The sequence below is a fragment of the Nuphar pumila genome, chromosome 4 (assembly GCF_984573655.1).
Source record: "Nuphar pumila chromosome 4, dmNupPumi1.hap1.1, whole genome shotgun sequence".
NCBI classification, from domain to species: domain Eukaryota; kingdom Viridiplantae; phylum Streptophyta; class Magnoliopsida; order Nymphaeales; family Nymphaeaceae; genus Nuphar; species Nuphar pumila.
In genome coordinates, this window is record NC_143252.1 from 33,073,033 (window position 1) to 33,099,907 (window position 26,875).

At 39.3% G+C, this 26,875-nt stretch overlaps 1 protein-coding gene across 1 annotated transcript; it reads left to right on the top strand.

Annotated features, from left to right (window-relative positions):
• The first annotated feature begins 20,942 nt into the window (after positions 1–20,942).
• Positions 20,943–23,185, top strand: LOC149839893 (putative protein phosphatase 2C 24). Its single transcript, XM_090002875.1, has 4 exons — positions 20,943–21,985; positions 22,134–22,454; positions 22,559–22,664; positions 22,775–23,185. Exons 1-4 carry the CDS (start codon positions 21,494–21,496, stop codon positions 23,083–23,085), a joined length of 1,230 nt encoding a protein of 409 aa, XP_089859001.1. The 5' UTR covers positions 20,943–21,493; the 3' UTR covers positions 23,086–23,185.
• The last annotated feature ends 3,690 nt before the right edge of the window (positions 23,186–26,875 follow it).

Consider the following 26,875-nt stretch of genomic DNA (forward strand, 5'->3'; position numbering starts at 1 on the left):
AAAAAATGTATAGTGACTCAATCATGCAGATATGTGTTTTAAGTTTGTCAAAGAATTTCACAGTGATTCACGCATGCATATATAGTTTATAAGGCTGTCAAATGCATATATGTGTTGCAAGACAGTAAAAAACTTCCATAGTGATGAAATCATGCTTATATGTGTTCTAACGCAGTCAAAAAACTTTATATATGATTCAATCATGCTTATCATGTTCTAAAACAGTAAAAAAAAATTATAGCTATTTAATCATGCATATATGTGTTATAAGGCATTAAAAACTTTCATATATACTAATATCAGGCTCATATGTGTTATAAGACATTAAAAAACTTTCATATATATTAATATCAAGCTCATATGTGTTCTAAGGTTGTCATAGTGATGAAAGCATGCTTGTATATGTTCTAAGGTTGTCAAAAAACTTTTATAGTGATTAAATCATGCATATATGTGTTATAATGCACTAAAAATTTTTTATAGTGATGAATTCATGCATATATATGTTGTAAGGTTGTAAAAAAATTTTTATAGTGATTCAATCATACATATATGTGTTATAAGGGTGTCAAAAAAATTGTATAGTGAATCAATCATGCATATATGTGTTATAAGATGTTAACAAATTCATAGTGAAGCAATCATGTATATATGTATTCAATCATGCATATACTAGCTTGAAATCTAATGACAAGAAACAAATGACATGAATCTTTATACCTAACGGGCACCGGAGCTCATGTTGAATGCAGACGAAGTTTTCCTGTCCTGAAAAAAGTTGCACAACTCATTACGAATAATGTTGCAAATGACTATTTAAAAAGTATTGCATTTTGTCCTCAAGACACTGACAGATACCATCCCAAGACATAGCAGGGTCAATCAGACGTTGGGAGTTGATGCTGGCAAGAGAACTCTGAGAGCTGTGGATGCAGAAGACAACGACTAGTGTTGTGTTCATGTTACTTCCAAACCCGAACACACGACCCTTTTTGGGTTCACCAGTTGCAGTCACACGTGCTGCATGATCAAAAGACGAATGCTAAATTGAGTCATCGTCATATCGCTATACCATTTGCTGCTTGTATGACTCCTACAAAGTAATGATTAAAATATGAATTAATAATTTAGAATTACAATGTTTATAATAACGTAATTTAAAGTAATTTGTATATTACAATGTTTATTAATACAATAAATACATACTGATGTTACTCTTGTCTTCTCTGATACAAAATCTTTCATGCTCTTACATTTATGTGTTTCAACAAACACACCCTTGTAAGGCACAATGTCTCTTTTTTCTGATTTCTGCAATGTTAAATGATAAAAAAATCGATTAATAAGTATGTTGAAATACTTACAAAATTGAATATATATATATATATATATATATATATATATATATTAATGAGTTTCCATTCTCTTATGCTGGCTCCCAAAAGTCCTAGATCCACCTGTGTGTTGATGGGCATCACGCATCTTCGCTTGGTTTTATGCAACCTTTGCTAAGCAGTTTCAAAATTCATTACTCGCTTACTTGTCGCACATGCCCTCCCAATAATCTCTCCTAATAGTAGAAGGCCCATGGCTCTTCCACTGCAATGGATCATCCATCCCACCAGTTATTTTTTTTGCTGCAGTCTTCATATTGTACAACATGTCGGTAAATTGATTAACAACCACCTTTATTCCACACTACCCTCGCGTCTTTCTCCTCATTTGCAGTCGCGAAGCGATGAGAAACCTACAAATACTTTCAGAAAGTTAGCACACATAAATATGAAACACTTCTTATTATGATAAACGATTTCATATCATGAATGAGGACATTAATCTGTCCAACACCTCTCTCGAGTACTCTTTCCATTGCGCTACCGGTCCTAGAAGATGATGCAATAATGATTTCGTAATTTCTTGTATTACTTCTTGTTGTTCAAACCTCGCATTGCACATGAATGGATACACATTAACAATCGACTGTCGATATACATTTTTTATAAGTTAAGTATTAAACAAGTGACAATGAAATACTTACAGTCAACTATCGATATACACTATTTGCATTACTCGTCGTGTGTCACACTGAGAAGACCCTGCATCCGGTGTAGGTGAGTCATGTGTAGGCGAAACAGCACCTACAAAACAATGAGTTAGAAATTCACATAATGCACATTTAAACTAATCAATTATACAATTATTTAAATGATATACTTGTTGAAGCAGCCCGTGAAGATAAAGGCTCAGACAGGCTACCACAGGGTGCTCGACGACTGTGACCTCTATGAACCATATTCTAATAAATAAAAAAGGTCATGCAATGCATTCAAACATTACAATACATTTCAATACATTCACATCAAATATTGCAACACATTAAAACATAAGATATCTTCATGGACCTACATTAAAACATAAGATATCAAATATTGCAATACTTATCCTTAACTTGTAATCCAATTAGATCAGTTACAAAACTCTATATCTTCATAGATACATAATCAAATCGAAAAAAACTTCATGCAAAATATTTAAATATTGCAATACATTCAAATAATTCTAACCCATTACAATGCATTCAATTCAGTAGTTGAAACCTATTGAAGATACATAATCAAATCGAAAATAAGTTCATGCAATACATTCAAACATTTTAATACATTCAAATCATTCTAATAATTCAAATCAAATATAGGTATGCATTACAAGATGTATTTCACTAGCTCGAAAATGATTTCTCATCACTTGTTTGACTTTCATTCCTTATCAATTTTTGTGTGTAACACCATCGCATCATATTTATACACATCACAAGGATATTTAGAAATATGAAATCATATTTCACAAAACAATACATTTATTTGAAGCATGTTTTCAGGATATAATTTTACATATAAGGCATAATTAAATGGAAAATAACTCCCTGCAAGCATTGATACAGACACATCAAACATTGCAATACATTCAAATCATTCATATCAAAACATATATCAAGCATGTACCTGCAACAAACACACTCCAATATCCCACTAAATACTACCATGCTGAGCATGGAATCCGTACTCCAAAAATAAGAACACTTCTATTCTCATACATTAAAATCATGTTCAGCATGATCTCCAAACTCCATCAAAGCAGTCCTAGATATCCACAACCAAGTGAGTGTGTGAACAGAAAAGTGTTGCATCCAATAAATTAAATAACATGTGATGCGCTTGCATCACTTACTCACCACAGGTATTTACCCGATTTGAATTGCTTATGCTTTTGCATTTTTTTCTTATTTCTGTTTGCATTATATTTTTAGCCACATGCGATGCTTAGTATTAAGCATCGTGCAATTAGCTCAACAACATACCTACGAAGCACAAATATACAGTACAATACAGAAAGGCGGGCTGCGGGGTTACCTGCGAGGTCATCAGAGATGGGGGTAAGGTGTCGGGGATGTCTGAAACACGAGCGAAAAAGCAGGGGAAAGGGAATGTCCGGATGGGAGTGTCGTCCTAGGTTGGGTGCACGGCGGAAGGGGGTCGACAAGGCTGCTGGAGAGGGAGGGGGTAACAGTGAGTTAGGTAGGAGGGTCGGCGGCGATGTTGTCAGGCTGGGGGGGCGACAGGAGGCAGGCCAGGGGGCGACGGGAGCGGGCCGGGGGCCGACAAGAGGCAGGTCGGGAGCGACGGGAGGCGGGCTAGGGGGCGATAGGAGGCGGGTCAGGGGGCAGCGGGCCGACAGGAGGTAGGCCAGGGGCCGACAGGGGGGGGGGGGGGGCGACAGGAGGCAGGCGGGGGCCCGACAAGAGGCGGGCCAAGGGCTGACAAGAAGCGGGCTGGGAAAACACGACGGAAAAGAAACAAAAAAAAAGAAAGAAATGAAAAAAATTAGGGATTTATGGGGAAATTAGTGACGGATTCGTGATGGCCAAATTCCGTCGCTAAGTAGCCACTATTTGGTGATGACTTAGCGATGAAATAGTTTTGTCGCTGCTCCGTCGCTAAGTTATGATGGATATGAAGACAGAATAAAATCCATCGCTAATCTATCGCAAAGCAGCGGCGAATTATCGACAAAAAAATTATCGTCGCTAAAATCACAAATACACAATATTTTAGCGATGAATATCTTTCTCTCGCTAATCCGTCACTAATTTGCGATGAATTTTATCCATCGCAAATGTTCGTCACTAATTAGTGTTTTTCTTGTAGTGTTGGTTCATGTAGTTCTTATCGGTTTCGGGTATAGTTTTTGTTATAGTGAACTCAATTCGACTCGAGTCCTAACCGATATTATACTTGAAAATCTGGTCCAAGTCTGGTTCCACCTAGGTCCAAACCAAACACTACCGATTATTTAAAGGATGGGACCCTAGAAATATAATTTTAATGGTTTTATTTATCCAACAAAATGATATTTAAAATAGGTTTTTAATAACAATTAAAAAATCAATGGCCGACAGAGCACTAAAAATTCACCATGTAAAAAATCTCCCTAATGAGAAAAAAAAACATGATAAAATCATTTTCGTGGGGTCTAATTAAATAGATATCACGCCAACTATGGATTTCTGCTAAATTGCAGATTTCTATAATTAATATTAAGTATTTACCCCTAAATATAGATGGTTTTGGTGGTCAAAGCTGTAATATAGGCATCTTAACTATATACTCAAACGGGTCACACTATCTAATGTTTGAAACCGATTGGGGATTGTTCATTCCATTGAAATCACGAGAATCCACAACCATATGGGTAGGGGTAGCAACGGGTTGGGTTTGGTTCGGACCCAAGTGGAACCAGACTTTGACTATATTTTTGGGTATGGTATCGGATCCAGACTTGGGTCTAATCGGGTCTACTATAAGAGAAACCATACCCGGACCTGATAAGAACTATATGAACCAGACTCAGACCATCCGCGGTAAAATAATATTTTTTATCATTTTTACATTGAAAATTTGTGGGTCTTAATCTAAACTCAGGTTGGGCAGAGTCTGGTATAAAATTTCACAAACTATACCCAGGTCCATGTATTAATCGGACCTTTGGATCCGGTCCCGAGTCTTAATCAGGTTTTATTATTTGTTACCATACCCGGACCCTATAGAGTTTGGTAAGGTCGGGTTGGGTCGGGGTAAAACCAACCCGTTAATACCCTACATATGGCTTATGTCTCGTGCAAAGGTAACATTTCTGATGTCCATAAAATAGGACTTTTGGTTTTTCACACCAGGTCATTTTTTAGAGCAATTCGTAATAAGCTGCCTGACTTATCCACTATTTACAAAAGGCCACTTAACATTTTGGTTATGACAATTAGCCACCTGCATGTACAATTTATGTTGAGGATCATGTGGGCATGAAATCAGTCCCTTTACCCTTAGTCAGGCAAAGTAACTAAAATGCCCTTAGCGTTGATTCGTTTAAATAATGAAATTAGATGACATAAGATGAATTGTTTTATAGAAAAATGACAAAAATTAGGACACATTATATACCTCAGGCACGTTCTTCAAAAATTGTAGGCAGCTGTTTGTAAATAGCAGATAAATAAGATAAGTTTTTGTAATCTGTTTTTTTGTTTGATCCCACCTGCGGTCACAGATCAAGTGCAATCATCTACCGAAAAATGTCTTGCCATATCGCGTAATACAAGTTCCGGGATTTTGCTTAAAGGGGCAAAAAGTTTTTATAATAAAATAAAATATGAAACTAAAATAAAAAGAAGGGGATTTTGCTTAAAGGGAGCAAAAAAAAATTATAATAAAATAAAATATAAAAGGGGGGCAATATAATTTTTTATATTTTGATTAAAGGGGGCAAAAACATTTTATAATAAAATAAAATATAAAAGGGGGCAATATAAATTTTTATATTTTGCTTAAAGGGAGGCAAATTTTTTTTATAAAAAATAAAATATAAAACTAAAATATAAAAAGAGGCAATATAAACTTTTATAATAAAATAATAAAAAATTTCAAAACTTGAGGAGGGGCTTGAGCCCCTCCTCGCCCCCCGCCCCCTAGATCCACCCCTGTAGGAACAACTCATTTAGCTTAAACAAGTTGAGCCGGAACACAAAGTGTTAGGCTCGGCTCAGGTGAGCTTGTGCATATATATATATATATATATATATATATATATATATATATATATAAACCTACAAAATGGGTGCCGTGCTAAATGAAACATGCTATTGGATTTATGTTGTGTTTTTTTTCAAAATTTCAACCCCATAGATGTATTCAACATGATTGATTTATTAGAAATTGATACTTGGATCATGCATTTTTGATGAAAATTTGGTATTTGGGGCCTCAAACATTTATGAAAATTATAGGTCGCTGATTTTTTAAAATCTTATAAAAACCTATCCATGCGTCAAAATTAAATGCTCAAAGAAGTAATTCCTATAAAAACAAACATATAAATCACATATGTATGGGCAGAATTTTGAAAAAACACTGAAAATTATATATATATATATATATATACGAAAATTGGTAGCTACCCAATTGTTAGGTGCTCAAACGAAGGTCACTCACGATGCTCAATCTTTTTTGTACAAAAAGACTTTTAGTGACACTAAATTAGCATCAATAAAAGTCTAAGCAAACACTTTTAGACTTTTACTGGCACTATTTTAGCATGTTGTGCAAAAAAGATGTTGAACACCTAATGAATAAGCAGCGTGAGTGACCTTTGTTTGAGCACCTAACGAATGAGCAACTATACATCACTATGATGGACAGTTATATGGGTTGAAGAGCCATGATTGTCATATCTTTATGCAACGATTGATACCCCTAGCATTCCATGATATGTTAGACAAACCTATATGGGGGGTATTGTCCTAGTTGAGCGATTTTTTTAGAACATTATGCGCCTCAGAAGTCGTAGTATCTGATGTAAATAATCTTGAGGATTCTATCATCACTACTGTTTGTCTGCTAGAAAAGATTTTTCCGCCAACATTTTTCGATGTTATGGAACATTTGATCATACATTTGTCATATGAACTAAGGGTTGGTGGTCCTGTGCAATATCGGTGGATGTACTTATTTGAAAGGTATATGTTTTCTTATATTTGTCTCTTCAATGACAGATATTTCAAATTTGAAATGTATATTTTTGACAGATGCATGTTTGACCTCAAAAAAAAAAGGTTCGTAATAAAGAAAGAGTAGAATATTTGTGAGGTGTACACTTTGGAAGAGATTTCAAATTTCTCATCTATATACTTCGAACCTCGCATTCCAACACGTTACACACGCCCACCTCATAACGATGATGGAGAACAAGTAACTATAGTTGACTAATTGTCGATATTTCAATCACTTGGGTATGCATTTGGTAGTTGTCGATCAAGACTCTTGGCAGATCGAAAGCAAGACGCAACACACATCAATATTCTTTTTAATTGCTCAGCGATCGACCCATACATCGAGTAAGTATACGTAGACACAACATAATTCTAAATCCTTTTATGTACCATACGTGCATACATGGTTTGGTAATATAAGTATTTGTGGTTTGCAGACGATTTGATTTGGAGTTGCGAAGAGAAGTTTTACATCTCACTGATGCAAAAGTACAAAAAGAACGTGAAACTAAGTTTGTAGAGTGGTTGACAGAGTTGGTAAGGCCGCTCACATAAATTGTGTACTTGCAAACAACACTAAGTTACATAATTAGTCGTGATTACAATCATTGTTTATGTTTGTAAGTCCGCCATGGTGATGTTAAAGATCAAGAAATATGTGATTTACAAAATGGTCCGACCAAAGTTGTACAATGTTACAACAGGTACATCGTAAATGGTTATCGATTCTAAACAAAAGACTACGGTATACACAAATCAACGATAAATAGTGGCGTGTGTGTCAAGGATAACAACTACGGTGAAAATGAACACGATTACTACAGTGTTATAAAGGAAATAATAGAGTTGACTCACTTAGGCATAAATAATAGGGTAATTTTATTCAAGTGTCATTGGTTTTGATCAAACTGCAACAAGAGTCGATAAAGCCTCAAACATTATGGAGGTGAATCATAAATCAAGGTTTGGAACATATAAACCATTCATATTAGCCTCGCAAGCTCAACAAGTTTATTATACTTCATATCCGAATATAAAAAAGTCAGATATAAATGAATGGTGAGCAGTTTGCTAGGTGAAGTTCATACTATACCCTGAGTATGATCAGTTACAGGAAGACAAGTTAACTGAAGAGAGTGATTACTATCAATCAGATGATATCTATGACTGCTCTTATGGCCACAATGTTGTGCATGATTTGAATGTCATATCTTCATTGGTCGATGAAACATTCATAGAAAAATGTGATCCAAATGATATGCCAAGTGGATGGGCAAACAATGAAGAAGAAGATGAAGAAAAAGATGATGAAGAAGATGAAGAAGAAGAAAAATATGAAAGTCAAACAACTGATGAGGAAGAATTCTTGAGCTAGTGAGCAAAATCTTGTAATATAAACCTTTATTTGAATGTATTCCAATGTTTTGAATGTATTGTAATGATTTGAATGATTTGCAGGTATTCTAATGATTTTAATGATTTGAATATATTGCAATACTTGATTTGAATTATTTGAATATATTGAAATGTATTGCAATAATTTGAATGATTTGCAAGTATTCTAATGATTTGAATGATTTAAATGTATTGTAATACTTGATTTGAATTATTTGAATATATTGAAATACTTGATGTGAATGATTTGAAACAATTTGAATGTATTGCATGATATTTTTTATTTGTTAGAATATGGTTTGTGGAGCTTACAATGATTATTCATCTAGTAGTAGCTAGTCTCAGCCTTTGATAGGTATATTATTTAACTAATTGGATACTTGATTAGATGAAATGCGCATTTTGAGAATTTCTAACATATTTTTTTATAGATGATGTTTCGCCTGTATATGACCCACCTACACCAGTTGATTATACAAGTTAGCAGCCAACACAGGATGTAGGGTCTTCTTAGTCTGGCACAAGAAGACTAATTCAAATAGTGTATATCGATAATCGACTGTAAGTATTTTGTTTTCACTTATTGCATATCTTATAAATATTGTATATTGATATTTACTGTGTACCAATTCATGTGCAGCACGAGGTTCGTGCCACAAGAAGTATTACACGATATTAGGAATTCACTATTTCAACATCTACCAGGATCGATCGTTCAATGAAAAGAGTATCCAAAAGAGGTGATAGACAGATTGTAATCCTCATTCATGGTATACAGTTGTTTTTCATAGTTAATGTGTTTCATATTTAATTATTTGTTATAGTCATGTCTATTAACTTTTTGAAAATATTTGTAGGCTTCAAATCGCTTTGCGACTGCGATGGAGGAACATGACGCAAGGAAGGTGGCTGTCAATCGATTTGCAGATATGCTGCACAATATGAAGACTGCAGCAAGAAAAACATCTGGCGGGATAGATGATCTACTGCAGTGGAAGGGCCATGGACCTCCTACTATCAGGTCAGATGTTTGGGATGTAATGTGTGACAAGTGGGCTGGAGATGCATTTCGAAATCGCTCAGTGAAAGCTGCACAAAATCGAGCGAAAATGCCCGAAGCCCATCTACACATAGGTGGATCTAGGACTTTTGGGAGCCACCTGAAGAAAATGACAACTCATCAATATATAAAAAAATTAATTTTATAAGTATTGTTGCAAACCTGTTAACTAAATCTTTTATCATTTCACTTCGCAGGAAGCAGAAAAATGAGGCATTGTGTCATACAAGGATGTGTTTGTTCAAACACATAAACGTAAGACCACGGTAGAATTCGTAGCAGAAAAATGAGGCATTGTTGATATGTATTTATTGTATTAATAATCATTGTAATATATAAGTTATCATAAACATTGTAATTCTTAATTATTAATTCATACTGTAAACATTATTTTGTAGGAGTCATATGAGCAATAGATGGTAGAGCGATATGACGATGATGCTACTTAGCATTCATCATTTGATCCTGCAGCATGGGTGACTGTAGCAGGTGAACCCAAAAATGGTCATGTGTTCGGGTTTGGGAGTAATATGAACACCTCACCAGTCGTTGCTCCATCCAGTCACGGCTTAGAGACTTCTCCCATCAACATCAGTTCCAAGCATCCGACTGATTCTTGGGATAATATACGCCAGATCGTTAAGGACACAATACGTGACTACTTCTATGAAACAATTGCCAACGTTCTCTGGGATGAGTTCAACAGTTTTTTGCAAAACAGAGGAGCTTCGTTTGTAGGTGCCTCTCAGGTATGAAAGTTTCATGTGATGTATTGCATGTCGTTAGATTTCATATAACTTTGATTGCCTTAACTTAGGTGCATTGCATATAATTTATTTCAGTATATTTTGTTTATCAATACTGACCTTTTATATAATATTTCAGTATAATATTTTTACTATCTTAGAACACATATGAGCATGATAGAATCACATATATAATTTTTTTACTGCCTTTGAACATATATGAGCACAATAGAATCACATATAAAAAAATTTTACTGCCTTAGAACACATATGAGCATGGTAGAATCACATATACAGTTTTTTGACTGCCTTAGAGCACATATGAGCATGGTAGAATCACATATACAGTTTTTTTTACTGCCTTAGAGCACATATGAACATGATATAATCACATATATAGTTTTTTGCCTGTCTTAGAACACATATGAGCATAATAGAATCACATATACAGTTTTTTGACTGCCTTAAAGCACATATGAGCATGATAGAATCACATATACAGTTTTTTTGACTGCCTTAGAACACATATGAGCATGATATAATTACATATACAGTATTTTGCTTGCCTTAGAACACATATGAGCATGATAGAATCACATATAAAGTTTTTTGATTGCCTTATAGAACATATGAGCATGATAGAATCACATATAAAGTTTTTTTTTACTGTCTTAGAACACATATGAGCATGATATAATCACATATACAGTTTTTTGCTTGCCTTAGAACACATATGAGCATGATAGAATCACATATAAAGTTTTTTTACTGCCTTATAGAACATATGAGCATGATAGAATCACATATAAAGTTTTTTTTACTGTCTTAGAACACACATGAGCATGATATAATCGCATATACAGTTTTTTGCCTGCCTTAGAACACACATGAGCATGATAGAAATACATATACAATTTTTTTACTGCCTTAATGTACAGATGAGCTTGGTAGAATCACATGTACAATTTTTTTGACTGCCTTAGAACACATATGAGCATGATATAATCACATATACAGTTTTTTGCTTGCCTTAGAACACATATGAGCATGATAGAATCACATATAAAGTTTTTTGACTGCCTTAGAGAACATATGAGCATGATAGAAGCACATATAAATTTTTTTTGACTGACTTAGAACACATATAAGCATGATATAATCATATATACAGTTTTTTGCCTGCCTTAGAACATATATGAGCATGATAGAATCACATGCACAGTTTTTTGACTGCCTTAGAGTACATATGAGCATGGTAGAATCACATATACAGTTTTTTTGACTACCTTAGAACACATATGAGCATGATATAATCACATATACAATTTTTTGCCTGCCTTAGAACACATATGAGCATCATAGAAACACATATAAAGTTTTTTGACTGCCTTAGAGCATATATAAGCATGATAGAATCACATATATAGTTTTTTTGACTACCTTAGAGCACATATGAGCATGATATAATCACATATACAGTTTTTTGCCTGCCTTAGAACACATATGAGCATGATAGAATCACACATAAAGTTTTTTTACTACCTTAAAACACATATGAGCATGGTAGAATCACATATACAGTTTTTTTACTGCCTTAGAGCACATATGAGCATGGTAGAATCACATATAAATTTTTTTTATTGCCTTTAGAACACATATAAGCATAATTGAATCACATATAAAGTTTTTTAACTGCCTTAGAGCACATATAGGCATGATTGAATCACATATAAGTTTTTTGTACTGCCTTAAGAACACATATGAGCATGATAGAATCACATATACAGTTTTTTTACTGCCTTAGAATACATATGAGCATGATAGAATCACATATATAATTTTTTTACTGCCTTAGAACACATATGAGCATGATAGAATCACATATAATGTATAATTTATTTTAGTATATTTTGTTTATCAATATTGACCTTTCTTTTCTCATGTAGGTTGCTGGCGATAATCAACGTAGTGGAGCTGAAGGGACTGATCAAGACAATGAATAAGAGGACGCACAAAATCTTGGCGATGATTAGATTCATGTGTTGAATTTGTTCTACCTTCTTTTTGTTTCAAAAATGTAAATGTTGAATTGTAAATAATTAGAACTTGCGAATTTTACAGTTGATTGATTAATTGTTTTAGTTTCCTTTTATATGTATTTTGATATGTACTTTATTTTTTATTCATAGGAAATATAAATTGTATAGGAAATATAAATTGTATCACGAGAATTTTTTTCTCGATATTTAATTTTCAAATATTTTTTTGATTTTTTTCCTTGTTTGCGATGGATTAGCGACGGATATATCCGTTGCTAATTACTATTAGCATTGAATGTAGCAACGACTATAAATCTGTCGCAACACCAAAATCATCGTATACTAACGATGACCTTGCGACAGATGTTGGCATTCATTATTCTGTCACAACTTAGCGACATATACATTTCGTCGCTACTTAGGGATGTAATTGGCAACAGATATATTTCGTCGCTAATTTAGCATCAAAAAAATTATGATGGAAGCTATCTGTCTCTAATCTAACGCTAATCCGTCACTAAGCTGTTTAGCGACGGATTAACGTCGGATTAGCGATAGATTTAGGTCATCGCTAATCCACAGGTTTCTTGTAGTGGGCGACCTATCGAAAAAGCTATCGGTGATGGCGATTCACATCGCCTTAGAGGCTCGTCGGCGACTGCGATTCCCACCTGCCCGATGGTAGAGGGAAACTCAAAAAAAGGCTGGTTCGCCCTACAGATGTCTCATATCGTCGGACGTCCGACGACATAGGTGAAACGACCGGCAAAAAGCCTTCTTCTCGGTGGATAGGTAGCCAGAGCCTCAATGGCACAGGGAAGGGGAAAAAGCATAAAAAGGGTTTTTCAATCCCTGGTTGCCGCGTGTTGCGGGACTAACATCGACGATCTGATGAAACCCCCATTGACCCAACGACGATTCAACGGCAAACCCCGGCATTGGCAGAAGCCCCTGCAGCCCGACGACCAGAGGTAAAAACCCATGGCTTATCCTTATGTGGTTTTTTTTCTTAGAAAGCGTTGTCGGGAATGTTGTCGCCTCACGACGACAATCATCGGCGACCGGCAACGACGCAACAGGTGTGAGCCGGTTACCCCTTTCGTACTGGTGAAAACTGTTTATGTGAGGGAGTACTCAGATTAGTAGAACGAGAACGTGAACAGGATGCTCCCAATGTACCCACACCCACAACCAACCTGCTGCGTTGCCCCATGGTGACAGTCACAGAAAAATGCCAACAGACCCACACAACAAAAAAGCGTGGCATGCGCCCATAACCCAATGTTGGTGCCTGTACAAGAGATGAGATGGAACATACCTGAAGCAGCCATGTTCGACTGATAATGGTCGATGAGTGAACCCGATCTATCGTCTCTGAGACATTCGTCTCCTCAACCGGTCACAACCCTTGATGAGCGCAGCCCCCCCAACGATGGTGAGGATGATCCAAATCCCAGAATAATCAACTATGTTGATTTTTTTCTGTTTTTTGCACCGGGGTCTCTCATCAATACCTCTTTTTATAACATTAATCTTTATTAAGAAATAGTTAAAATAATTGTTTCATCCGAATGGTAAGGTTTATCTGATAGGGACACCTCTAGAAGAGTCTTTATACATGGGTGACTCCAACATGAGAATCCACAACTTCAAGAAGTATGCCATGCTTGTTTGCACTGTCAAGTGGCCGACTGAGAATGCGCAGGGGCGAAACTGCACCGGAGAGAGAGAGAGAGAGAGAGAGAGAGAGAGAGAGAGAGAGAGAGAGAGAGAGAGAGAGAGAACAAAGATGGTGAGAGAGAGAGAGTGGGGCTCGGGCCTCCAGGGTTGGGTCATCGCTCGTTGGGGAGGGGGGCACAACACTGGTACCCACCCTAACTTGGCAATGCCCTGGGTCAAGGTGGGCACTGCCCACCCCCATGAAGGAACGTGCCCACTCTACCCATAAAGTGACACTTGTAAGCTTAGTTTTATGAAAAACAACCAAAAAATGAAAAAAAAATTATGTGGCATTTTGTAAGTAATGGCAACGGTAGCTTATATATATATATATATATATATATATATATATATATATATATATATATATATATATATATATATATATATATATATTTGCCCGTAACAGTAATGGGTAAACGTTTGTTAGATTTTGTATTTTTTAGATCTTTAACATAGTGACAAACGTTTAAAAATGGCAAAATCTCATTTTTCAAAAACTTTTGAGGAAATTTTTTCATAAATCTTGCATTTTTTGGCAAAATCTTGGCAATAAAAATAATTTAAAAAATAATTTTTTATAAGAAATATTAATAAAAATTATTTAAAAATAAAAATACATGGTGTTTTCACGATAAATAGCCATTTAAAATATAAATATCATGTTTAAATTACAGTATTTTATGTTTTTTCATAAATCTCACAATAATTTGAAAATCTCATGAGAAATTGCCGTTTTAAACTTTCAGGCAATTTCTTGCGCTATATTTGTCACTATGGTCTTTAGTGATGGTTCTTGATCTTTAAAGACCTGGGTGAAAAAACAGGCTTTAGCCGAGGGCTGGCGTACTGGTAGTGGATGATTTGCTCGTTGATGTTCAAAAAGTCCCATTTGGTAGGCAGTTAAAGCATCCCCACCAAAATACTCAAAGTGCATGGTATCAGCGAACTTGTAAAAGATCGAAGTTTTTATTAATGTTCAAATATTTTTATTCATATGCTGACATATCCTTAGATGACTCAAATACCGAACTTTATTAAAAGCGCCATTTAAACGTGCATGCGTTTTATGCTTACTTATTACACCGACTTACCTAAAAGCAAACTAGAATGCAGATATTTTTTATCAAATGTTTTTTATTTATTTATTGAAAGGCAAGCTGGGGTTAGGCAGACACCCACCAGTTTTTACCACTGTGGGTTTGAACCTGCAATATCCCAACATAAGAAGACGTGCACTGACAGCTCCTACCAACCACTGGGATTTTTGTCAAATGTTACTCTTGAGAAAGGGCCCCAAATCTCTCTCTCTCTCTCTCTCTCTCTCTCTCTCTCTCTCTCTCTCTCTCTCTGTCTGTCTTCCAGTATTTTTATGACAATGTAACAGCAAAGAAAATAACATAATTAGAATTAAACTTGTTTTCAAGATAGTCTATTTAAAAATATTTTCTTTTCATGGAGTCAATAATTATTGAACCTCTTAATACCTAAGCTAAATATTCAACATCCAAGACATGAGCCTGCCCTAGAACACACACACTTATATATATAGGGGGGCAAAACCTGACACGACCCGCCAACCCGCCTCTTAGGCAGACCAGCCTCTTAGGCGGGTTCGGGTTGGGCTTAAGCCAACCCGTTTAATAAACGGGTCGACCCGCCTAACCTGTTTATTAAATGGGTCAGGTTCGGGTTAGGGGTATGCCAACCCGCCAACCTGCCTGACCCGTTTAATAAACGGGTTAGGCGGGTGGGTCAACCTGCTAACCCGACCCACCAACCTGCCCACTACCCGCCAACCCGTTTTCCCGACCCAACCCATTTATTAAACGGGTTGGTGGGTCATGTCGGGTTACCTATTTATTAAATGGGTTGGGTTAGTGTTTGCCACAGCAAACCCGTTTAATAAATGGGTCGGGTTCGGGTTGAGGTATGCTGACACGCCAACCCGACCCGATTGCCACCCCTCTATATATATATATATATGGTAACCGTGTTAAACCCATTTGGTGCTAAACCGCATGCCGAATAGGTTTTTTGGGCTTTTTTATTTTATTTTTAAATTCTGATGTGATTTATGTACTTGATTTTATTGGGATCAGCTCTTGAAGCTTTTGATTCCAACACAGCGGGTTTTTATAAAGTTTGAAAAAACAACGGTCCAAAAATTTTGTAAATTTCCCAGGCTCAAACATCATTTTTTTATTGAAAACACATGATCGAGGTGTGGATTCTTATTAAATTGACTATGCCCAACACATTTATAGGTCTGGAACCGCATAAAAAGCATCGGAGAAGTTGAAAAACCGATTTAGCATGTGGTTTAGCACAGACCCACTCCGATCGAGAGTACCCACTCCCACCTAATAAAACTTCAATTTTTTAAAACTTATGAGCCTTTTTTGTTGAACAGACCCTATAGATATGATCTACCATCATTGTTTTGTGGAAAACAAGTTTTGAATCATGTGATTATGAAATACATGCAGCTATTTTATAATCTTAAAAAATCTACTGCTCACAATGTACCAAAATTTCATGCCTTACAAAATATTATTTTTATATCCCAAAAAATATAACTTATATCAAATAAACTATGTTAAGTATATCTATAAGGTCCCATTGATGAGATAACAACCTACAACTATGATTTTTAGTAGGTGGGAGTAGGTGCTTTCGGAGCACCGCAGCATTATATATATATATATATATATATATATATATATATATATATATATATATATATATATATATATATATATCAGACTTGCTAATCCCCTTTCCCAAAGAGAGTTGAGGAAGAGGCCGCTCATCCGTGGATAGGGCGAGCAGCCATCACATATTTTCTAGCATTATATATAATCAATTTTACCTACAATTTAGTTGGAATCTCACGATGCATGTTATTTTGAGTATATCTAACCTTGTAAATATGTTCAGGGCATGGTCAATTTAGGAAAAATCCACAACTTGAACATGCCTTTTGGATGAAGAAACATATTTTTTTTTTAGTTGAGAAAAATCATTGCATTACAATTGTTGCCTTTTGCATCACCAGAAAAACTTAACCGGATTCCAGCAATCCAAAAATTAGTACCTACTAAAAAACTTAGATCACAAATACAAAGTTAGATTTAACTAAAAATAAAATATTTTGGCTTTCGTTAAGGTGATTGTAGGTACAGACGACTTCAGCAGTCTCTCTCTCTCATATATATATATATATATATATATATATATATATATATATATATATATATATATATATATATATATATATATATATATATATATATATATATATATATATATGTCTTTGGTGCATATGTGCATACAGTATCAATGAGTTGAAACTCATATGTGCAAACATTCGTAATACATTTGTTCGAGTCTTAAAAAAGTGACACATTTATAGCCATTTGTTTTTTAATGACCAAAAAAACCTATATATCCACATATCATATTGGGGTGTCTCAAAAGTTGATCCCCATCAAAAAGGCCATGTAGATTATATCTATAAGGTTAGATTCAATTAAAAGAACACAAACAATAAGATAATACTTGTTTCAACTCCTTAATATATATATATATACTACAAACTTTTATATGTACAAACGCTTTAAATTTTTTATTTTATTTTATAAAACTAACCTTACGGATGTGATCTACTTTTATATTTTATATGTACAAACGCTTTAATTTTTTTATTTTATTTTATAAAACTAACCTTACGGATGTGATCTACATGTTTGACATAGTGGGAATTGATTCTTGGATCGTCCGGTTACTAAAGACAGGCGAGGGTTTACAAGGCTTCAACACATCCACATCTTGATTCCTAAGAGTGGGATTTTGCCGAATTCATTTTTGAGGTCCGTTTGGATCAAAACATGTGCCTATGGGATTTACAAGCGTTTGTAAACAAATGTTTTTATTAAATATTAACTCCATATATTACATTTTACAGCTGTTATTATTATATATTACATTTTGTTTTATAATTAGGGATGACAATGAATCTGAATTTATTCGATATGCCACTAAATTTGTTTCAATTTAGTAAGCCAAAACCATATCTGATTGTAAGTTTTTTGTTACAGAATTTGACAAATATCTGAATTTAACGGATATCCGAATCCGTTTACATGTAACCAAATCGAATCTGGCATGATCTTTCCAGTATTTCAAATCGAATCCGAATCCGAATCCGTTTTGCTAAGTGCCAACATCCTATTCGTCCGACTATGGTATTGGCTACATCCCGTCCCAAAGGCAGATCTTTGCGGGCCCCACACCCGGATCTCCTGTGGGCGACCCTCCGCCGTCGATCCCTGCTTTTCTACTGACGGTCATGATTCTGCCCGGAAATTCCATCATTCCTTGAAAAAACCCTTACCATCTAAACTCAACCAGTGTGGGCCTAACCTAATCTGGACACGTGTTAAATTCCAGTTGGTGATCACGGTGTAACCATGGTTCCAATCTTCACCTGACCAAGGTCAAATCCCTTAACCACTTATGGTTTACTAAACCAGGGTCGCTTGCCAGCTGGTGGGAGACGTGGCAACTTACTGGTCGAAATAGATTAGGTCCCATCTGCCTGAAACGTGTCGACACAATGAGGCGTGTGAAAAATACAAAAAGCACCTTATTTATTTACCAAAACACCCTCGAGATGAATTTCCACGATCAGCGGGCCGGTCCACAACTAGACCCGGTTTGAAGTACTCAGCGAATCGGCCGAGTCGCCAAATGGGTGGTGCCTTCACGTTTGGCTGAGCTTAAAAGAAAAACTCGGCGTCCATTTGTATTTTTTCTTTAATATGCAGTTTTTTTATTGGAAAATGTTTTTTTTAATTATGCAGATAGTTGTATCGTTTTTTTTAATATGCAGTTTTGTATGTTTTTTTATGGAAAAACGTTGGCATATATGGAAATATAGGAAAATATAAATTAGAATATGATAATGTAGAAACGATACAAAATTTATTTTTATCATGTTAGTATCCTGATAAAAGTGAGATATTTTAAAAATAGGTAGATATTTTGAAGGTTTCATTTTCCAATAGAAGTTTAATAGATCTATACCAAACCATTGACTGTGCCGTGGATAGTATTCACATTTCCCACTTTGAATGTGAAAGCCAATTCCGCTCCCCCCACATGGCACTGAAATTTTCTTATGCCTTTTGGGAAAGCATTGTTCCCGCAACAAACATGCAGACGCCAACATCACAAGAAAATACGTTAGTCCTATAGTTTTAACTAGCATTTTATGTGCAATTTCTCTGATTTAAATGTGACATGTTCTCTGCTTGTTTTTTAAGAGCAAACTCTTGGGAAAAAGAAGGTGGTGCCAAGGAATTCTCAATAATGAGGGTTCATAATTCATATGAAAATATATGTTTTATTTATTTTTTAGACAAGCTCGGGGAGTAACTTCAGTGCGATTCGAACCCGAAATCTCTTGGTTACGAAATATCTCATACGGCCCCGGTATGCTTTAATTTTTAAGATTTGTCTGAGGTCAAAAATAACATTTTCTTGGAAAAAAGAATCGGTCAAACGCCAACTCTTTTGTCTCCTTGGGGCAAGGGGTGCGCCGCGATGTTGTCTGTATCGGCCTGACACGTATCGTATCGGCAGAAAATCTATGCGATACTAACCTGAATCAGCTATTTAAAATAAATGTAAAAATATGCTTAAAATTATTTTTTGATATTATTTTAATGGTTTTAACATGTGTCACGTTCTGATTGACACAAAATAATTTTAAATTATTTTTTAGCATATTCAGAACGATTAACTTGAGAATCTGTATCTGCGGATTTACCTGAATCATTGGCCAAATGATTCACAGCCGATGACATTGGGTGCACCGCAGGTTTACACCATCGGGACAGGATCTGTGAACAAGTCCTACGGGGACTCTTTTGCCGTTACGAGATCAGATCCGGTGATATGCCAAATCACCGGCTATGAGTGATTTGGCATCACCGTTGCCCCACTGGTGGACTTGATCGCCACGATGGACGGCGATGATGCAAGCTACTTATAAATATATTTTGAACCGTTTGAACCTCTCGGTTCGACCCTGGGCTCGAGCAACCCATAGACTGTGGTTCGACTCCTGTTGTGTGGCAGTCAGGTCATATGAGGTCAGTTTCGTCATTAAAAGTCAACAGCCAATTTCGTCCTACAACGCCACGTTCCTACCCTCTCCAACGATGGTCCTTCCCGTCAATGGTCAATTTATTTTACTTGCACGAGTCGGGCAGCCGACCAAATGACAAACAAGCCCCTGCCGGGCCATCCGAAAGATTCCCAACAAGGGTGGCAATCCAGTCATTTCGCTTGGTGTCGAACTACCTTACGTGTCCCTCAAAGACGCAAGGACTCATGCGGGACCCACCACCTGGACGGGCTGTCCTTCCATACGTGTCCATTAGAAATTTTAAGATATTATCTAGCGGACTAGCGCCACGCAAGCTTGTCCCACACGTGTCCACCAGCGGGCCCCACCATCAGGTATTAATATTTAAAACAAAGTAAAATAAACGCTTCCGATCTCGATCTAACGACGATATCACTTGCCACGTGTTCAGAAGGAATAATTAAAAAAAATTAGGGTACCGAATAAAGTGAAGGATCGTTGCGGGCCCCGCAGGACCACATGCGTGTAAGGATTAAGGGAGGGAGAGGGGGTACAGGGGTCGTGCGTGGAAGAGAGCGATTGGTACACGTGGTCGTAGGGGATTAGAAAAAAAACGGACAGCTAAGATTGACTGAGGCTAACACGTCACACCAACTGGTGTCTGAAAGGGGCTGACCGGACGGTGACGGGCAGGCTGCCCGCGGATGGATGGACGTCGCTTCCTGTCGTGGGGGTGGGGCTTCTCTCTGTAAAAAGGGACGATCTCCTCAAAGAGAGAGAGAGAGAGAGAAGTGGAAGGAAGGAGGAGGAGGACGGCTCTGTTTCCTCGCTTGTGATTTTCGTTGTTTTGGGTTTTTGGGATTTTCTTAGGGTCTCGGAGGAGGTCGGGGAAGGAAAATCCTTCGCTTTTTTTTCCGGCTACCCCGTTTGGTGGAGAGGAATCCGGGGTGCTTACTCTGAGCTCTGGGAGGGGGAAAAATCGTTTCTTTCGGGTGTGGTTTGTGAGGGTGTCCGGGGAGAAAGATTCCTGGGTTTCCGAATCGGAAATTGGATAGTGGCAAATCTTGCATTTGACGCCGGAAATCTGGTGTTGTACGTGCTAGGGAATTTAATTTCTCTGGAACGATTCTTTTTTGGGATTTTTTTTTTGTTCCTGCGGCCGGAATCCGGGAAAAGGTCGGAATTTTGACGTGAAAAATAGCTGGGTGTTTTGAATTAGGGGTTTCTTCCGTCAAGAAAAGATCGGCGTTTCTTTCTGCATCCGGTTTTGGGGGAGTTTTGATGGCGGAAATCTGCTGCGGGGTGGTTAGCGATGGGGAGACCACGTCGGAGTGCGTGCCGAGCTCGAGGGCTGCGAGGAAGAGGCGCATGGAGATCCGGCGGTTCAAATTCGTCACTAACGCCCCCGCAGCACCGCCGGACCTCGCGAGGAAGCGGCAGAAAGAGGGACCTGCCGCGCCGCGCGAGTGCGGTAACGCCGTCAAGACGTGCGTGGAGGTGATTCCCGGCGAGGACTGCAAGGACGTGGAGGCCGTCGCTCTCGAAGGGACGAAGAACGCCTCGCCGGAGAGGAAGGACGCCGGAGGGGATCCTGCTATCCCGCCGGAAATCGCCGATCGTTGCCCTAGGTTCGGCACATCATCTGTTTGTGGCCGGAGGAGAGAAATGGAAGACGCTGTATCGACGGTTCCGGCGTTCTTTCGGCGGCGGAGCTCTAATTCGACGGCCGAATTTCATTTCTTCGGCGTCTTCGACGGCCACGGTTGCTCTCACGTAAGTAGAATCATTCAAAGAGAGGTGAATCGAGTAATTCTCTTCTTAATCGAGAGTTAATGAGATTCTCCGGTAGAGCGTAAAATTCCCCAATTATGGAGCTAATTTCTTTAGTTTTAGGCTAACATCTCGTTCAATCTTCCGGCAGGTAGCATTATCTTGCAAGGATCGGATGCACCATTTGGTCGCAGAAGAGCTCGAGTCCTCTCCGGAGAACGTCCGGGCGCCTACTGGATGGAAGGGCGCGCTGGAGCGGAGCTTCCTGCGAATGGACGAGGAGGTGACGGCCAAGCTCCCCGGCAGCATCGAGTGCCGCTGCGAGACCGGGACGCCCCAGCGCGAGGCCGTCGGCTCGACGGCCGTGGTCGCCGTCGTGAGCGGCTGCCAGATCGCCGTCGCCAACTGCGGCGACTCCCGTGCCGTCCTCTGTCGCAACGGGGTGCCCGTTCCTCTTTCTTCCGATCACAAGGTGCGTGGATTCTCTTTTTTTTCCTTCTCATCCTAACTCTTCTCCGGCGATTTTCCGAAGAGCTTGGGTCTGACGTTTCGTTTTCTTCGGTGTTGGTGTTGCAGCCGGACCGGCCGGACGAGCTTCTCCGGATCCAATCGGCCGGAGGACGTGTCATCTTCTGGGACTGCCCACGCCTCCTCGGCGTTCTCGCTATGTCCCGCGCGATCGGTAATTCACATTCGATTTTCCGTTCTTTTTTCCGCTATGTTCTGTTTTCGGAATTTCTGGGGTTCTGCGTTCGTTTGCATCTCATAGAAGTCCCGATTCATTGTCTTTAGGGGACGGTTATCTGAAGCCGTTCGTGACATCGATGCCCGAGGTGACCGTGACGGACAGGACGGACGGCGACGAGTGCCTGATCCTGGCGAGCGACGGGCTGTGGGACGTGATGACCAACGAGGAGGCTTGTTCCATCGCGTCGAGGTGCCTCCAGGGTGCGGCCGAGTGGGAACAGGACAACGGCGTCCAGGACCACGCGTGCACCATCGCGGCCACCCTCCTCACCAGGATGGCCCTCCTCCGGCAGAGCTCCGACAACGTGAGCGTCGTGGTGGTGGACCTCAGGAGGAGGAATATGGGGCAGCCATGATTTGTGTACGTTTGGTTCTTCCTCCTCGGGACAAAAAAGAATTGAACGATTTGTATGGTCCCATGTTTGGTTCTTAAAAGGAGAATTCATTCCATACATACACCTGTTCCTACTATTTTGAGAGAAAGATTGTGGTTAATGCCATCCACCTTTGTTTTTTTTTTTTCTCCTACAGTCAAAGCTGGGGTTAGGCCGACCTCTACCGGTCATACAACCGTAGCATTTGGGGTTCGAATAGGGATGGCAGTGGGCAGGGGCGGGTGCGGAGACAAGGTCTCCGCTCTTGCCTTTCAATTTTTTTTTTCTTTTTTTTTTATCTTCTTTTCATTTTTCTTTGGCACCTACGGTAGAGATGGGAGTAGGGATGGCAGTGGACCGGGGCGGGGGACAAGGTCTCCACCCCTATCCCGTTTCAAAATATGAACCTTCATCTCGGTTTCCATCCCCCCGCAGGGATGGATTTTAACCTCCACCCCCGCCTCCATCCCTGTTTCATGTCTTTCATTCCCGGTCCAAACGGGGTGAGGTGAGGCCGGGCTTTTCCCTCGGTCTATAGTCATTCCTTAAAGGATTGGGGGGCGGGGCGAGGGAAAGTGTAAGGATGGGGCGGGGCGAGGAAAAGTGCAAGTTCATTCCCGCATGGGGATAGATTTTAACCTTCATCCCCGGTCCAAATGAGGTGGGGGGGCGTGTCCCCCCGGTTCACTGTCATCCCTAGATGGGAGGTATTTGGCCCGAAAAAGGAATCTCTTTTCTTAATACCCCTGCCGTAACTTAGGCCCATCATGCTATACTTGCGGGGAAGGAAAAACTAGCAGTTTAGGAACAGAGCCGGGCGGGGTCTCATTTTTTCTTTGGTCAATTATCATCCTTAATCTTTGCTGTGGTGGAAAACTTTGGACCTCCACTTTCACCCCTAAAAATATAATAATAATTTTCTTAACAAAGATGGGGGCGAGGCGAGGGCAAAAGTAAGTTCATCACTGGTTCTATCCCTATACAGATTTTGATTTTAACCTTCATTTTCTGGGTCTATTTTTCTGTTTTATGTCCTCTATCCTCGGTTCAATTCAAATGAGGCAGGGTAGGGCTCTATTACTGCCACTGCCATCCCTAGGTTCAAACTTGCAACGGCCCAACACAAGGTGGCCTGCCAGACAAGTGGAGCTCTCGTTAGTTAATGCGGCCTACCGTTCCTTTACCAACACAGGGCTCCCCTTGTCTGCCAATCGAGTTGGTGCATGCCACGTATAACTATTAGGACTGTAAAAAATGAAAATAAAAATATGGAAAGAAGGCCTCTAGAATATGTTATATAGAAATATGTGAACAAGTTTATGATTTATTTTTTTTTCCTCTTTTAAATTTCACCATTCTTTTATAACGTTATTTTTTCTTAAATTTCATGGGAAGGATGTGATATAGATGCATGGTTTTACGTAAACAGGCTCTTATAATATTTTAAGGCTTAATAATCAATGACTTTTAATTTTTATAAATATTTAAGCATTCAAGAATCAGTATTGTTTCATCGAAAATACATTATCCAACGGTCAGATTCTTAACAAATGAACCATGCTGAATACATATGCAAGATTGGATTTGCAATTCACACTCATAAAATGTTTTCACTTAACAGTTTCTATATATAGTTTCTTTGGGACCTCTCTTCTTTTTAGGCAGTGTGTGCACACAGGGATGGCAGTGGACCGGGGCAGGGCGGGGGACAAGGTCTCCACCCCCGCCCCGTCTCTAAAATGTAACCTTCATCCCCGGTCCACCCCCGTGGCGGGGGAGACTTTGGACCTCCACCCCCGCCCCATCTCAAAATTTTAATCCCTGTCCCCGTCCCCGCCCCATCCCCCTCCATCTTCACAACCACCACCACCATACTCTCCCCGAAAGCTCCTGACATACTCGACGACATAAGCATCAACGACAAATGAGTCTTAACCGGGCGTCTCCTGGCCTCTTCCCCGCCTGGGGTCCCTGAAAATATTGACATTGGGCGCCCAATAGGTGAGTCTCGCCTGACCCACGTTGTACATCACTCTCGCTTCCCCACCTCCCAAATTGACTTAGCAATCAGATTCCACTCCAGAGGGTTTTGTTAAAGGAGGCCGTGGTGAGAATCACCTGCGAGAAGACGGTGGCAGAAGCGATGTCACCACTGAAATCGATGTTGGGGCCGTCGGTGGCAATCCCATGGAGGGATTTCAACCACCATTGTAAGGCGGGGATGTCGAGCCTTGAGACAGAAGAGGCGTTGTTGGAGAGCAGCTGGATCTTCTCAGGGAGGGTGAGGAGGGAGACAAGAGACCGGGCTCGAGTTGCAGAAGGGGTAGGAGTGATGGTGCGAAGGCTGGCAGGGAAAGTCGAGAAGTGGGTGTTGATGGGTGAAGATGAAGGGGAGGAAGACAATAATGGTGGTGGTGATGAAGACGAAGACGGTGGTGCGAGGCAGAGAGATGGCACCACAGACGAGGCTCAGGGCGGCGACAGAGATGGAGTGAGGGAAGAAGAAAGGAAGGAGGGAGAGATGGCGTCGGCCAACGATGGTCGGCGACGGCCCGGCTCCACCGATAATGCAGATGGGGAAGGGAAAGAGGCGACGGCTCCAAAGTTAGGAACTTAGGGTTAGTAAATAGTAAGAGAAAATATAAAGGGGTGAGGATGGGGCGGGGCGGGGCGGGGAGGGGTGGGGATGGGGCGGGGTGGGGGAAAGTGCCAGTCCATCCCCGCCTCCATCCCCACACGGGGATGAATTTTAACCTTCATCCCCGCCTCCATCCCCGTTTCATACCCTCCATCCCCGGTCCGAACGAGGAGGGGCCCCACTTTCCCCCGGTCCACTGCCTTCCCTATGTGCACATTACGATCTGGGTAGTTTTTGAGCAGAAGTGCGCAACAGATCAGGTCAAACCAGCCTCTCTATTTGTACCAGCCGACCTTAAGTTGTCTTGTTCAGGCCATAGCCCCAAAACCTAACCCAGTCCATAGCCCCAAAACCTAACCCAGGCCCAGCCCTGACATGTCAGGCAAATCGGTCGCCTGCAGACCGCAGGCATTTTTGCGATGGATAGACCGCTGACCAAATCGGTTTGGGTCTGATTTTGACCACAACATATCTTAGTGCATCAAACATGTTTTCTTTTTTTTTTTTAATGAAAAGAAAATTATATTAGACAAACATAGTGATTACAATAATCGTACCAAAAGCCTTTGAAAGAGGTGTCAAACATGACTTATTTCAAGAACGGGATAATCGGACTCCAGCCTTCTTTCCTAGACGTTGACTTATTTCAAGATATGGAGACGACTAAATCTGGATCACAATTTTTTTTTTGTTACATGGAGAAACCCACAGCCTTGTAGCAGGTAGATCATAGATCGACCCCATGGGGAGGAAACTTCATGGCTAGGGCCCTTGCCCTCAGGGCCTATGATGAGTTTCGGCTTATGCAAGGAGGTGATGCCCATAGGTTTTGAACCTTGACCACCCGTATGACAGCCAAGGCCCAATCCCACCACGCCAACCTCCTTTTGGAAAATATGGATCACTTTCGGATAACGGTGCCAAGTCTATCTCAATTTGGTCATCTTATCTAGTTGCATTCATGTTCAAGACTCTCAAAGCTATCCCACACACATGGACAAAGCATGAGGACATCATATATATATATATATATATAGTCACTAAAATATGAGAACTAATGTGTGAATCATGTTATTCATGAATTTTTTGTTCTTATTTCTTGAATCTAATGGTATGGATGTGATAACCTACTCT